The following is a 17001-nucleotide window of genomic DNA, read 5'->3' on the forward strand; positions in this document are numbered from 1 at the left end:
ATCTAAATACGCATCCAAAATCTCTAGTTATGTTTTTAATCAGTAGTATAGATGAAAGATAAAATCAAAAGTCAAGAAATCAGAGCAGACAGGAGATGCATCAGATCAGAAAGTGAAGCAAGAATGCAACCTGACACATGAGGGCTGACGAGCATTATGATCCAAAGTTTAAGTGCTGATGCCATTCCTCTGACTTGCACATTCTATCATAGAGGTTACTTTTGTTTAGGAAGGAAAATATCCATAAAAGAAAGCTTGATGTCTGTGATATTTAAAGGGCGCTAGTTAAAACAGCAAGGAAGGAAGAATTTTAATCTAACATGACATTAGGAATAAATTAGTATGGCTATAAAGGAGACTGAAATGTCTCCTGAATAGAAACTGCTTCTACTTCTCAGTCAATAACATGCTGGGCTCCTAATGAGATATTGTCATTCTGATCCTAATTACTTGTACCACACAGAATTATCCTCCCCATATAGAATCTGTAGCTAATCTTTTGTGTCTATCACTGAATGTTTTAATTAGTCTTGGTTAAAAAAAATATGTATATACTGAATATAATTTTTTTTCCATATGTTAAAAAAAGATTAATGATGTACTGTAAAACAACCCTTGGCAGTATTGAGAGGCTTACATTTTCTTGAGATGCTATAAAAACCATACCTTTGGAGGAAGAGGACACAATGAGAACCTTTGAAATCTTGACACATGGGGTTTATGCAGAAGAGAAGTGGAGGCAAATCTTCCTTTAATGGAACATGAAGCTCTGTGCCACTATAAATCTTAAAAAATCCCACATGATCCAATTACATATCTTATGCTGTCACTGAGAATTCTGGAGCTCAGGACTTAAAGGAATCATCTCTTCCTCCATCTGAGTAGTGCTTAGGCTTTGGTATACATACTCAGACCTTCCATCTGGGATTAGTGTGTATTGGATCTGAACCTTAGCCAGTAAAAGAATTAAATACAATACAACTGATCTCAAAGGACAACTGTCCCTACCCACTATTTTATTAGAGTACTTTGTGGACAAAAGTGGAATTCTTGAATTTAGTTTTGTTATTCCAGGTCTTCTGAGAGACAAATGACATGAAAAGAGCATCCTACATTTACATTGGAGATGGTCACTTGATAAGCACATTTTCAGTTGTCAAAATGGAAATGGTAAAAAAACCTTTCCTCTCCTTTTTTTTTTTTTTCAGATTTCACACCATTGTCTTTATAAAGGAATCAAACTATTCATTTTATTTTACTTAGATCATCTTTCATATTTTGCGATCTTGAAGATTATTTATGTGCACTTTCTGCTGGCAAAACTGAAAGATTTGGAAACACTGGCAGTTCAAAATTCTTCTGAATTAGTTTTCATAAAGGATATCAAAGGAAGCAGAAGTGCTTTGAGAATTCCATCAACTCACCTGGACATTCCTGTTTATTAGTACCTGAGAGACTATAAAGAAACAAAAAGTAAAGTGAGTGTTCTATTGCTAAAGAGAATTCTAACTTGGTAGTATGCTAATCCCGTGTTAAATCACATTACATTAATTTTAATTGCTCTGAGGTGAGGGGAAATAAGTAGGAGGGCAGGAGAAGTTGTAAGTTCTCCAAATTTGCTCATTGGTAAAAGACTGCCTGTGTTGACACAGAAATAGCTAAGCATATGAAAAGCAAATAAAAAGAACATGTTGTTTTTCTTTCTGCATTGGGTTGTGGAAAGATTCCTGTTCAGATAGCTAGAAAAAGCCACTCTACCAAAAGAAATGTCACTGTTCATTGTAGCTGGGTGGATATCTATTGTGGTCTGAGAAGGACTGAGTGGGATAATATATCAGGGAAACAAGTTTTCATGGAGGAGTGCCCTTAGTATACTGTTGTATTTAACTTTTATTGTATTATATATTACTATTATATTACATATTACTTAGATTATATTGAAGGGTGAAGTATGAAATGTATTTTAGTGAATATTAGATGTTTAAAATGTTATCAAAGCAGAAAACTAAAGTTGTGATATGCCACAAATTCACAAATTTATTCCTAATTCAAAAGGTAAAATCCCGAAAAGGTAAAGACCTACCACAGGATAGGTCTTAATCAACTTTTTGCTACCTTTTGCTTTCTTCATTTTTTCTGTCCATTCTTTATCTGTCATTTACATTCAATTTTCTTTCTTATCTCCCAATCTTTTTGAGGAGAGAACACAGACACATTCTTCCGCTAAAATAATTCCTGTCAATTAAAATCTTACTTGACAGATACCTCATGATAGCCCAGCATTGAAGGAAGAAGTTTAAACCCAATGATTTAATGACAATCAAATGTCCCAGGGAAAGGTGACAGCTTCACCTTTTACATAGTCCTAAGAGCTCTGATGTTGACCTAAAAGCTATCTGGCCCTTGCCAGGTTAAAAGCTGTCCTTCCATTAAAGCACTATCATAGTAGATACTGAGGTTACCTTAGTGACATGTCTGATGGCTCAGAAAGGCTGCACAACTTATCAATCTCATTCTCAGATAGTTGCGCTGTTCAAGCAGCAGTGTTTAGGGAATGTCACTGTGGAATTAGGGAAAGTGTTTCATTGTTTAAGGAGAATGGTGCAGTTTAAGTCCATTAGCATGTGCTAAGTAAGAAGGGGAAGCATTAGTTTGCTTCTGTGAAAGCATATTTTGCAATTACAAGTTAAATTTAAAATCTTTAAAATATTTCAAATTTGCTTTGCTATTAAAAAACATTTACAAATGAAAACAAACACAGTTCAGCCAAATTCTTTATTGAGTATTTGTTTCAAAACAGAAGTAGAAAAACATGTTAGACAATGCCTCCGATATTTTGGTCTGCAAAATTAAGGAACTTTGAACAAGTTTTTTCTACTCTATGAATAATTGTCTTTCACCTTTTCTTGATAAAGGCAGAAAATTTCTATGAGTACAAAATTAGAGTGATAAAATTGACATAATTTACAGAAAAATCCACTTTAGTACCAGACATTAGCAAAGCATGTTTTGATACAAAAGCTTTCAGACCTGGCCTCATTTTTTGAAGACTTTTTTCCATGCTGAGTTAACTGCTTGCATGCATTTTATTTATCACTTTTATAATCCACTTTAATTATCAAAAGACACGTTTAGGAAAAATGGGAAAACACTCAAGAATCTCAATATATTTATTGTTATAGGATTCCTTTAATGGGAATGTGATTTCTTATAAATAAAGAAGTCAACATGATCACTGATATATTGCAAGAAGCTCGTAATGTTTGCTTTTTTCCTTTTTTGAAGAGCTTCCATTAGCCAAGTTACTAGCAGGTATTTGGATATGCAGTGTAGGACAAAAAACCCATGATACATTTAATATAAGGCATATTTGTTTGCTTAGAAAAGGTAACATTACTGGTATTACAAATTTAAACACAGGATGAATTTTGACTTATAAAAGCATACAATACTACTGAACCAAAAGTGCTATGTTAACATCTCATATTTCCTTAGATTACTATAAAAGTCACCTGAGGTGATTCTTTTTCTTGTTTCTAGAAATCATCTAATTTCACTTATATTTCTTATTTAGTGGAAATAATAATAATAAAAAAATACACTCTGTATTGTTCCCTGCTCATTTTTAATCAAATCCTGCAAACACTTATTAACCAGTGGAAGAAAGAATCCTGGTTCTAACAGAAGTTTTTGGGTTTGCAGGATCCCACCCTCGATAGTGCTTACTATCAAGAGCAGTAAAAGCACCTCCAATGGATTTCTCCTAGTGAGCACTGTGCTGGCAGTGAACATCTGCAGCTTCACATCTTTTTGTGGATTCATGGTTCAGTTTACGTTATGTCACAAAACAACGTCATTTTCTAATGTTCTCATAAAAAAAAATCCAAAGAGTTCCTGTCAAAGACCATGTTGTTAATTTGTAATTCTGTGAATTCAGTCTTGGCAAGCTTTTAGGAATGATCTAGTCTTGTCCTCCTTCTTGTTCCTCCTCCTGCAAAGTAGGGAAAAAAACCTTTAGTTATTAACTGTAATTATATGTAATATAGTAAGACTTTATACTGTATTTACTTTTGAAACAGACATGTGAAAAGGAAAGATGAAGCCTGGAGCTGAATATGTCTCCTTGTGCTGGCAGCTCTGAAATTAAACTGATCTTTCAGCTTCTTCATTAATCAAAATAAGATAGATTCTGAGAGTTATAAATCTTGCAGTGGAGAATCCCAAAGTGTCAGTTTCTCATTGCTAAGTCTTCCCTTTGATGTCTTTAATCTCATCTGAAACACTCTTTCAGTAAAGCAAACAATCTAGATTGTTTTCAGATATCAGAAAAAATAATTAGCAACTCCAGATTTTGTTAGGGTATTTTTAAACATACAGCTTTTTCTTTTGAAATCTGTATTTTTAAGAGTCTTTTTTCCCCTGTCCTAACTCTTAAGACAACAGAAATAATATTTGATATGTGTTATAATGTTCAAATGTATGGCTTTTTTTACCTTGTGCCTTCCTGTTTGGTTGTGCTTTCCGTACAGGTGCGTCTAAAAAACAGAAATATTGCAGTCAGAATTTATTTGCTGGAGACTTTGAATTAGAACTCATTAGAAATATTGGAAACTCATTGCTGATTTTTGAAGTTTTTCTTTAATGTTTTCAGTAAATTAAGAATTTTGTTCCAGAAGCATGTTGGCTTGATCACCTGAAATATGAATGCTTACAATACAATTCCCATATTTCCCTCATGTGCAGTCCTCCACTAAATCTTAGTAACATTTTAAAAGTATTTTTGCATTTTAAATATATGAATTAATCCATTTTCCACACTGATCTTCTACAGATGGTTACATGGTGTAGGCAGATGCCAGGGCACTTTGCCTATGCCCTTCACTCATGAAACACCATGTGACACTGTGTCAGTGAAGTACAAGCTCAGGTTAAGCACAGGACTCAGTCTCAGCTTTTGGGAGCGGATGCCCAGGTCTGTTGCATTGACATGACAGGAATTATTCAAAAGCTAAATGCTTGGAACCATTACAGGATAATGTGGATATTGGCCACATATCCAGCTGTGTTTAGGCCTTGATTTATAACTGCATTGTGAGTCCACAGTACGATTCCACATTTAGGGTTTAGTTCCTTTTCTCAGGCATCTGCTTTAAAAGGTGGAGCAGAGCAAGGACTATTGGATAGGTACCACCTCCATTAGATGTATCCTTTTTATTTCACTCATTCAGTGAAACTATGGACTTGCTTTCCTTTTTCTTATCAAATCTTGAGACTTTTTTAACCAGATGTCTCCTCATTGGGAGGAAGAACACATCACAGGCAAGAAATAGTTCTTCTGTTACCATCACAGAAATGTTACTTCAGTAATTTTTCCTTCTTTACAAGCATGAAGTACTTGTATATTCACTAACAAGCTGCAGCCAATTCTCTTTTCATCCTGATGTACAGGATATATAAATGCATAGCCCTGAAATGAAGGCTTGGCCTCATTCCAGCTGAGACTAAACACTGGGTATCTGCATCACCATGGCAGAAAATTCCAAGCTCTGCACTGCCCTGACAAGGACAGGATATAGTCCATCCAAAGGATGCTTTCCATACTTAGGGGCTGCCTGTACAATTATGCTGTCAGATAAGCCTTGTATTTGAAGATCACACCCATCTGTCATTTTCAGGCAATAGGAGACTCCCAGCATGCCTTGTACTACTCAGCACTGAAGCTGTACAAGCACTTTGTATAAACCTTCATTACTTGGCACAGACTTCAAAATTGAAAAGGCAGAAACACAATTATTTAATTTCATTGCCCAAAAGACATATTTTTCTCCTATGTATTTATTTCAAAGGCTGACAGAAGAACCTATTCTGCATTATTAGAATTAGAAAAAGGCATAAATACAAAAGAAACCCTAAGCAAATTACTTCTTAACTTTGAATGAAAATCATTAAACAGTGGTTGTTAAAGTCAAAGAACAAATTGCTGGTACAAAGGCAGAGTGAATTCTATTTGGCTCCTTTTGGACTTTTATTCCACTCTGGTTTTTGAAATCAAGAGCTTCCCTCATTTAACAACAGGACAAAGGTAGAGAAATTCCAAGACCCTGTGAGATATTTACTCAATCCCAGAGGTAATATTCCCTGCACCCCACCCACTCCTTCACAACACTGAGAAACCCTGGCAGCAACAGATCACATTTGCACTGACAAGAAATAACTCAAGTTAAAAGCAACTCACGTGGTCTTCTTCTGTATGTGCTGCTTAAAGAAAAGCAAATTTTTTATGGCTCATGTTCCTTCAAATGTTTTACCTAAGCTTTGTGGTTAGGCATTTCCTCTTGTCTACTATGCTTGTCAAATCTTTTAGTTACTTTTAGCCACAAGATAAGCCTCAACATTTTTCTTTGCAACATCAGTTAATGAATTCTTTTCCAAAACAACTATGAAACACTTCTTGCTAAAATTCTGGCTTCAGACCTAATAATTTTTATGAATAGATACTGTAAAACCTCACCTGGAATGATCACTTTGGACAAAGCAGGTCTTAGTGATACTGAATTTTTGACAAACTAACCTTCCAGATGAACTTTCTTGATTTCTCTCTCGATAATGTGTGGCTCTCCCTCAATTACTTTAGTAACCTTGGTGTACTCAGTTCCAGCTATGGTAAGCATCAAAAACAAATGAGTTAAATCTGGCATAGCATTTTTCCATGTGCAAGGAGCCCTCAGTGGAAACAATGTCATTTTTGGGCATAGGTGTTGCAGGCTACCATGCTATTCATGCCATAAAGCATGTTACTTCTAGTGATGAGTCATTCATTGCAATCTTGGTTTAAAGTTCTGCTTCAGCAATGACTAATAATTTTAAGCAGTTCTGGATGTTTCATGAGCAGAATTAAAGCCCATATGAAATCATTCCTTTATTTAGACAGCGATAATAAGTATTTTTGTGTCAGTACTCAAATTCAAATGATTAGGAAATTTTCGGTAAAAAATAATTTTATGTAGACAAGAGGGCCATAAAGCATTATCACCAACAACCCTAAAACAGCATATGTGTCTGCTTTTATTGACTAAATGTATAGTAAGGTATTATCATGGCAGCCAAGGGTAACTGACTGGATAAATCATGGAAAAGATAGAGGAAAATCAAATTAAAGAAAAAGACAAATCTACCTACTTGGTCCATTCTGTAAAGCAGGATGCTTATGCAAACTAACATATAATAGCAAGGGAAAGAGCAAGAATTCAAGAGATTATATAGTCTTCAAATTTTCTAGAAAGAAACTATCTCTTTTCCATACACCTATTCGCACCTCTAGAGATTACACCTATCTAATCGTAAACCTCTGTATCTGAAGGTGATTACAAGAACAGTTATAATTGTTCAATTCTGGTATCTGACCAGAATTCTACAGATAAAATTTGATCCTGATTCCTGTTGACTGGTTTAAAGCCATAGTGCAGTATATACAGGAAATTTCTTACTGAAATTTTTTAATTTTCAGCTTTTCTTTTAAATAGTCAATCCAGAAATAGGCATCTCCAGAGAGCAAAGCTTTTCACATAGCTGGGATGCTTAGGACAAAATGAAAAGCCCTGTGGAAGTTTCTCTTTCTGTCCAACATTATAGGTGAATTCTGGCTTATGTCTGTAAAACTAAGATTCAGATATTTGAAATAGACAGAATTACGGTCATAGTCATACCTTGGCTTTTCTCTAAGACTAGCTATGTTATAAACTAGCATATTTAAGTTTGGTGGTCAGCTGTTCAGCTGTTCAGCCAACAGGAAATTTTTTACTTGACTGAAGCTTAAGTCACATCCACAATAGTGCTTTTGAAAGACAATGCGATTTAGTTCAGTGAACTAAATGGGGCTGTAAGTTACTTTCCTGGAATACAACTTTGTAACTGACTGAAAAGTGAACATAAAATTAAATGGATTGATTTAATTTATGTCAAGAGAAGCATCCATCCATATTTTTGAGGCTCTGACTCAGGATTAAACTAACATTTACAAAAACCGTATCACTTAAATTCTTTTTTTATTACCCATTGCTATTATAGATAGTTTCTCTAATCTACGTTAAGCAGAGAACATTCCAAATTCATAGATAAAGATTAATTTCATAAGCAGAAGTTCTTTCACTATTTTCTACAGCTACTGGTTATGTACTGCCAAAACTGTTAGAATGAAGAGAGCAAGAAGGAAAGATAACCATTCCTTGGAATGCTGTATTTGAAGAGAATTAAAGTTAATGTCTGGATATCCATCACCTGTAAGCATTTAAAGATGTTAAACATGCCTTTAATTATTAACTTGAGGGCAATGAACATTCATTTCTGAAGAACTGATAAGTAAGATGAATTTGGCCAGTTACAATATGTTCTATTTCATAGTGTTTTTCACAGATTTAAATTTGCTAAAAAATATTGAATAAATCTTCATTGCTCCCGCGGGTTTTAATTCAGTAACCTTTTAAAGACTGAAAAAACCAAAATATTTTTTTTTTCCTGTGATCAATGGCATGAAAAAATTGATTACTCAAGCTTTGGTTCTTACTGCCATTTCACAGATATCTGGCACTAGAATATAGTGTTCTATTTTTTTCCATTAAAATTCCACTTCTATTACATCAGTCTTTAAAATGTTAATTTCAACATATCTGAGAGGGGTTCAGTTATCATGACCTGTTGCAAAATTGTTAGTTATAATTCTCTGAATTACCTCCCTGCAGAAGTCTTTTGATTTCTTCATCTTCCAGTAAATGACCATCACCTTCAATAAATTTGGTCACTTTGGTAACCTCTGATAGGATACAGGTTATGGCAAAAGAGTTGATTTACAGAAAACATTTGGCAGTCCCACAAGAGCATATATAATCATGTCATAGCATTGTTCTGAATTTAAAAATTCATGTTATGTTATCAAATTTCACATAAACACTGGAAACATCATAATATATGACAAACATAGCATGCTATATGTTAGACCCAGGCAGCTTCAGCTCTAGAGCGCACTGAAATATGAAGATCAAGGACTCAAATCAGAATTTTACATTTGAAGGGTTCTGAGGGTTAATCTCTGGGTAAGATTTTGCAGAATGAACATAAATTCTTTAAACATGGAATACCCACTCAGTAATTACTTAAGTTACATATAGATATATACATGTTAAAGAAATGAAATAAAACAAGCATGCTAACCTTCTTCAAGGATTTTCTTTAACTTCTCTTCATTGTCTGAACCTCCTGCAGTAATTCTGGTATATTTTATTTCAGGTCCTGGAAGAAATTTTATAAGATAGTGGCTTTTATCAGATATAACAGGGTTGTCATTTAAATTATATTTTCCTATTTCATTCCTATGGTGATTCCATAGTTAACATGCTATAGTCTGGTTATGTGGTAACTTTATTTTTTACCATTTCTGAAATTAAACTGAATGAGCATTAAAAACAGTAGTTAGGAGTAGTCCTGAAAGTAATTAGGCAAATTTGTCATAATTAGAAAAATTATCTGCTTACATTCTTAGAGTAAGATATGATTTTAAACTCTGTTGTATTAGATCATAAATCAGATATTTCTGCAGTCCATTATTAGTCTGAATTGACTGTTGCAAATAGACATTTTTGCTTTTATTATTGCTATGAATAATTTGAAGACTTAATATTTGAGATTCCTTATCAGTTTCTACAGATTGAAAATGAGATACAGGTCCGAAATTCTGGCATTTTACATTCTATTTACCATTTCACATGGGATATTAGTGAAACTTGAATCTGAGAATTGAGAAAATTATATTATATTTGTCTCCCCTACAATTTTTTGCCAGAAAATAGTCCCAGGTTTATTCCTAAATCACTAATGCCTGTCATTCAGTTATTTTCATTGTAGTAAAAAGTTGTATGATAGTAACTTTAGCATGATTTTTTATTTCTGCCTTTCTCAAATTATTTTGGTTGAATCTCAATATTTTCTAAATAAACTGATTATTAGGACTTGCAGCTAAGTCAAAATGTTGTTATAATAGTGTCTTTTCCTTACAAGCTCTCTAGCAGACAGAATTTTAATGGCAGCATTCAAACTGATATTTACACAAGGTGATCAAAAGTGTCTACAGAGAACTCCATGTATCACCTCCTATGCTTAAATATGCCTCGCTTCACTTATCAATTTCTAGGATGCTTAAAGAAATAGCTCTGTAATAGGTCAAATACAATAGAAATTGGCCAAGGAATTTGGGACCTTTTGTATGAGAAAATCCAGGGATGCAGGTGCATATTGATTTTATCTTACATCAGCTTTATCCAAGTGTCTAACTTGTGGATGTCAGGTCTAGTCGCCACTTTACAGAGAAATAGAGACCATTTTCTGAAATGGCTGTCAAGAGAGCTTGGGATGACATGGAAAAGTAGGCATCTACACATTAAACATCTGTGTTTGGTAAAATGAAACCTTCCTGGAGGTATATAGTCCAGAAGTTCAGAAAAAAGAAAAAAATTTCCTTCTAAAGCAAAGCAGACTACAAAAATGCAATAAAAGCAATCTTATTCTGAAATGGTAGCGAGAAGCTAGCAGAAGTAGACACTTACCAAAATATGAAAATAAGAACAAAAATAGAAGGCAAATATCCATAGTTTTGCATGCTGTTAAAATATTGTTGCCATTTATGTATATGTGTGTGCAGGACACATGGCCAGCTTTAAAGAGACAGTGGGAAGTATTAGGGAAAACTCATCTGTCAAGGAAATGCAGTTGAGGCACTAGGATAGAATTTAAGATATGTTACTTTTGTATGCAAAGGTGGACTTTACTAAGAATTAATATCTCAGCTTAATTTACCTTGAATAATTCTTTCTTCTGTTACTTTTCTCTCTGTCACTTCCACAGGTCGTCCATCAATGATTTTGGTGTATGTTTTAATAATTGGTTCTACAAGGATTTTTAAATTCAAGGCATTAATCAAGTGATGAACTTTCAAGTGCTCTTTTTGAGATGTGGAAACTGACTGAAGCGTGGAAGGAAATACCATAGAATATTTTATGAAAAATAAAAATGTTCAGAGATAAGAAACTAAATCTACTCAAAGTTTAGGATGATTGTGTGATTTTTCCTTTAAAACCATCCTACATGTGAACATCTCAATGCCCTTAGCAAAGAGAAGGCAAGATTTCTGACAAAATTGCCTTTTAATTACAGAATCACATACTACATATTTGATTTCAGGACAGCAATGAGCAAGCAATTCTTGACTGATATATTTGTCAGCATGCAGAGTACTTCTAAACTGCCTTGACTGAATCTATGGAACACACAAGTAGGGGAAAAAACCTCAATTTGTTGAAATGCATGAGAATTTTAAAGTATATGATGCAATAAAATTGCAGCACTTCACAAAGGTCTTGTTAAAACAGAACAGCTGTCTAACATTAATTACCTAGATAAAGTAAAAACTGATGGGGAATAGAGAATGCTATTGCAAATTGAGTTGTTGAACGCATACCAACCTCCATGAATCACTTTAGTTATTGTCTCCCCTTCCCTGACTATTTTGAACTCAGGTTCCCCTTCAATTAATTTAGTGAGCTGTGTGATAGATGGGTCTGTGACATAGGAAAAAAAACAACAAGTTACAAATAGTTATAAAATACTTGTAGTATTCCATGGGGGTGAGATGAAGCTTGCATTTTCTCCCCTTACCCTAGATAAATCATATTATTGTTATAGAGGGCAGTTTAAATCTGAGAGATTATTTGTGGCAACATTTACAGTCTTGTATTTTCTTACAGAAGATCTTAAACAAAGATCCTGTCGTACACTTAGTCTTTATTTATTTTGTGTATATGATATTTTTAACATTTGTTGACATATTCCAGGCAATAAACCAGATCATCAGCAGCGGAAAAGAAGTCTTTTTCTATATATATTGGTAAGAAGGTTACTCTACATCTTTGCAGATATCTTACAGCTATTGTTCCACTAGTGGTCAGCATGCAATCTACAAAGCTTTTAGTTTTTTAGTTATTTTTATTATTTGTTGCTTTGGAGTTCCTTTTATTTTTTGCTTTGAGGTTTTTTTACATGGCTTTTTTTCCCTTTGTATTTAAGACTTGGCCAGTGGTTACGCAGCTTAAAAAAACGAAACAAGCAAAAAGCAAACTTTTGAGATCAGCAGGAATGGCTGTGAGGATATTTATCAGCATTACTGGCTATCATTATCATGGGTGAGGTAATTTTGATTACACCGATCCAAATGTATCTCTGCCTGACATGCTAAAGCAGAAGATACTAGATAAATTAGGAACATACCATCAATTAGCACTCTCTAATGAGTGTTGTGGGACTCCTTTTACTTAAGAAGTTGCTTTAAAACAAACTTTCTTTGCCCCTTATTCAAAGACAGAAACTTAGCATAATCCATCTTTTTTACTTTCCTTAAAAATCCCTTAAATATCTTTATATGGATTTTTGTAGAAGTTGATTTTTCATTGATTATTTTTTCCGTAATTACTGATCAGGATTTAACAACAGCTTTTAAAGATGTGTGGCTCCTGTTAATTGTTGCAAACAGTCAATATAGGTAACCTTCAATAATAAAAACCAAAAATGTTTTGGGTTGTTTTTCAGTAGCAAATGATTGCATCAATTAAAATTTAGAAATAAATAATTCAGATGAAATTATATGATAGAATCATAAAGATTCCCTGTTATTATAGACCCCTATTAATTTACTCTGAGTTATAAGGAACAAGCCCTCACTTCTTTTATTTTTAGTAGGTCTGAATGCAAAATATTTATAAATATTTTAAAGTAACTGCCTTACAAGACTCATTCCCTTCTGTTTTAAACCTGGAGGATTTTTTTGCATGTTGAGAATCTATTAAATAGCAGTTGACAGGGATAAAAGTGATTAATATAAATGAAATAATGTAAAAGTTGTATTTATGAATATTTATAAATGCTTTATTTTTACTTTTCTCAATAACTGTACCTTTTCATATGATTGATACAGCAGATGTGTGCAAACCAAAAAGTGAAGGCATAGCCAGCTATATTGCCTAGTCTAGGATCAATCCTAGATCCTTTGAATATTTTATCTTTTAAAATTTGAGTTTCAGTCAGATTTAACTCTACATCTGTTTAATCTTTTAGATCCCATACATGCCCAAGTACAAAAAATGGAAGAACAACACAAGCAGAAAACACTGAGACAGGAGAAGGCACACATCCCCCTCTAAACTTGGTGGGGAGAGATGTAATTATTTTTAGTGGAAATTGCCCTTGCATCATGATCTAATAGAACTGCCGGACAAAATTAGCATTTAACTTTGCCAGCTTTTATTTACAGACTGTTGTGGATTTACGTGGTTCTGATGGCATCTGCCACTCATTACTGTTACTGAGAAAGTTCAGAAAGGACAGAATTGGTTTTATTTGGTCTATATCTGAAGCAATTGTCAGCAGAAAGGCTGCACTGGCCAGAGATCTTTTCCTGGAGTGTGTCCCAAAGCAGAAATACTGTACTGGAAATGGAAAGGAGTAGCCTTTCAATACTCACTAACTTTTTTTTTCTCTATCTGGTGACTAAAATTTAGTTCTAAATTTGACTATACAAGTGCTCAGACTTTTAATATTTCATGAAATATTTCAAAAATATTTCATTTTTTCACTTTCATTTTTTCTTTAAAAGACAATTTTATTTCAGTTAATTTTCAACTTCTAAACATTCTGTTAATGACCTAAACCCTATACTCTGTCTCTGGGTTTAACAGAGGAGAAGAGGTACTTTCAGAGAGTGATTCAGCCTCACCATAGCAAGATTTCTAAAATAGCTTGGATGAATCACCATATGAAATAATCTATCCATTTATATTGCGCTGTGGATCTGATTTAATGATGGAGACTAGGCACCACAGATCAACATATATGTTAAATGGCCTCTAATCTTAAATGTTATGAAGCACAGACATGTTCCTGAGAAAGTAAGCATTTGTCACTTCTTCTGGAAGGAAATCCTCCCAGAAACACTGATTAAGCAGTCTGGATAAAATTCTTTGCATGACATTTTTAACTGCCTTTCTCAGTTGAGAGAAAACAAATTCCCTTTCAGCATTTTTATTTCAATGGGAAACTGGATCTCATCAGCTTTACTTAAGTTATAAATCACAAGTGATTTTAGCAGTCCCATCCCCATATTTTTTTCTCTTTAGTCCCATCACTAATCTTTAAGTCATGCTTCTGAATGGAGAAATAAAAAAAGCTAAAAATTGCGTAGATATTTTCAGGCATCCAACAGATATTGGTAGTTAGAACTGATTGAAAATTATAGCAAAATTAACCATTTTTTTTCTTCGAAGTGTAAGAAACATATCTACTTTAAAATATCTGTTTTAATTAGAAAAAAGGGAATGTCTTAATTGGAAAAAAAAAGATGATAAAATAAATGGTTTAAAAAATATTATTAAAGATATTTTTAAACACCCATAGAAAAAGGAGAAAACTCATTTGGGGAGAAAAACCATGGGTAATCTTTTCATACAAAATATTTCAGTCAGTTCTAATTGCAATATTTGTATCTTTGCTTTTCCAGCAAAGTACTTAGCATCCTGGAGTTGCTGGGTATAAAATGCATTCCATTAAAGAAATATATTCAAGGTATATTCTGAATATGTATATGAACATATGCAGAAATATATATACCACAGGCCTCATTTACCTTCCTTTGTGATGATAGGCTGGACGTTGCTTTCAATTATGTTAATTTCTGAAAATATAGAAAGTGGAATATACAGTGCATTCCATTCTTACAATTTCTTTGAGGCAACCATCAGTTAGATTTGGTCTGCTCATGAGGATGTGGATAAAATCATAGATATTAATGGGTGGAAGAGCAACAGAAAAGGATCTAGAGTCTGAATCTTGGTCCTGGTTATGAAATGGTGATCGACTCAGGTCACCTGCAGACAGAATCTACTGATATGGTATTTGCCTTTTATGAAACCCATGGGTCATGGTACACGTGATGATGTATGGTACAGAATAGAGAGGGCTTGTACAATTACCCACACAAAATTTTGCACAATTCCCTGACATGCCTGATGCCTAAATATTGCCCTTTTCATTTAGGAGTTGATCAGGCACACACAGGAAACATTTAGAACTATAGGTAGAGCATCACAGAACACTTGCCCTTGGAAGATCAAGTTGTCCACCCAGGACAGATTCAAGTATTCACTGATAGTGATTTGATTCATACTCATCCACTGGAGAAGCCCACACTATAGGGGTTCCAGCCTTCCCAGTCTTTCACTCAACTGAATCTACAGCTGCAGCTTTCTAGGTGTCCACATTGACCTCTCTAGCTTAATTTTTGCAGGCACTGCTTCCTGTGCTACTCTCACTGGCCTTGGGAGGTAGAATCATAGAATATCTCAAGTTGGAAGAGACACATAGGGATCATAAAGTCCTTCTTCTCCAAGGAGAAGACCAAGCCATATGACCAAGGGTGCTGTCCAGAAGCTCCTTAAACTCTGTCAGGCTTGGTGCTGTGACCACTTTCCTGAGGATCGTGTTACATTTACTGACCACCCTATGGGTAAAGAACCTTTTCCTAACGTCCCATCTGAATTTTCCCAAAGCCGCTCCATTCCATTTCCTCGTGTCCTGTCATTGGTCACCATAAAACAGACCAGCACGCCCCTTCCACTGCCCTTCTTGGGGAAGGCGTGGGTTGAGATTGGGTCACTGCTCAGCAATGAGGTCACCTCTCTGCCTTCTCTTATCCAAAATGAACAAGCCAAATGACCTCATCAACTCCTCAAAGTCTTGACTTCAAAACCTTTCAAGACCTTTCACCATCTTCATCACCCTCCTCTGGACACCGGGCCCACAACTGGCTCCCAAAACTGTCCCAGCACTCGAGGTGAGGCCGCCCCAGTGCAGAGGAGAGTGGGACAATTCCCCTCCCTTGCCCAACTGGCCATGCTGGGCCTGATGCACCCAGAACATGGTTGGCTGCTTTGGCTGCTGGGGCACTGTTGATTCATATTCAACTTGTCATCAAGGTGAATTACTCTATTTTTTGTTCCAAGGGGTTTTAACTTTAGAATGTCCATTCCCAATTTTCAAAAGTCTGATGGGATGGTCTCACTTTATACTGTAAAATATGGGTAGGACTCCATCAGAATTTAATAATTTGTCTAAATTCATCTTGCCTCACAAGGTTACAGTAGGAACTTTGTCTTCCAACAGCTTGTTTCAACACATACTCTATAATAAGAAATTAAATGCTCATCCTGAGAAAGGTTGCGAGGGATCTAAAAGGGGTATTTTTTTACATATACTCCCTAAAGAGATAATATTCTGAACAACTGTCTCCCATTCAAGCCTCATATTTGCACATATGGGAAACAGGGTCAAGAGGTACACTCTGTCCCTCTGGAAATATTTATGGAAAAAAAAGTATCTCAGCACAAAAACAATGCTGCATCCTGGAAAGTACAGTACAATGCTACATCTTAGAGAGAGATACAACTCTGTTATGCACCAAGCGCTGAACCTTGGCTAAAAGTTGAAAAACAATCTTTTCCATATGTATCTTGTCTACCCCAAGAGTTTAAACAGCTTACTTCAGGGTTACTTTCCAGTCACACATCTGGAAAGGGAAAAATACAGTAGCACAGCAGCCAGAAACATTCTACTTTGAGTCTTTCCCTTCCTTTTCTTCATTGGCACATCTTACTTTCCCAGAAATTGCTTTCTTCTTTATTGAAAAAGAGATGCACAATTCCAAATTGGAATTGGCACCACTTAAAAAGCAATATTCAACTCATCTGGAAGTATTTAAAATGAACTTACTGTAAAATGTCAGTGGAATCTCTTTGAAGGTACTGTCACGAACAAACTATAAAAACAGAAAAGCAATTTATTTAAATATTTTTAAAAGTAGCATTTGCCTTACAGTTTCCTAGTGAGTGTGGGTAGGATTCATTGCTTCAT

The 17001-nt window shown here is 34.7% G+C and overlaps 1 protein-coding gene across 1 annotated transcript in view; it reads right to left on the reverse strand.

The window, feature by feature from the left end:
• Nucleotides 1–3950: 3950 nt before the first annotated feature.
• POSTN (periostin) overlaps nt 3951–17001 on the reverse strand; it is a 29674-nt gene continuing 16623 nt past the window's right edge. The window contains exons 16-24 of the mRNA XM_054271856.1: nt 16861–16906; nt 14720–14767; nt 11511–11606; nt 10846–10935; nt 9208–9285; nt 8729–8809; nt 6572–6658; nt 4494–4535; nt 3951–3991 (exon numbers count right to left, since the gene is read on the reverse strand). Of these exons, the coding sequence (XP_054127831.1) occupies nt 3951–3991; nt 4494–4535; nt 6572–6658; nt 8729–8809; nt 9208–9285; nt 10846–10935; nt 11511–11606; nt 14720–14767; nt 16861–16906 (609 nt within the window). The remainder of the gene's footprint in view (nt 3992–4493; nt 4536–6571; nt 6659–8728; nt 8810–9207; nt 9286–10845; nt 10936–11510; nt 11607–14719; nt 14768–16860; nt 16907–17001) is intronic.

This window comes from Melozone crissalis, unplaced genomic scaffold (genome assembly GCF_028551555.1).
Source record: "Melozone crissalis strain CALT ecotype California unplaced genomic scaffold, PUWL_Pcris_2 ptg000013l_1, whole genome shotgun sequence".
Taxonomy (NCBI): domain Eukaryota; kingdom Metazoa; phylum Chordata; class Aves; order Passeriformes; family Passerellidae; genus Melozone; species Melozone crissalis.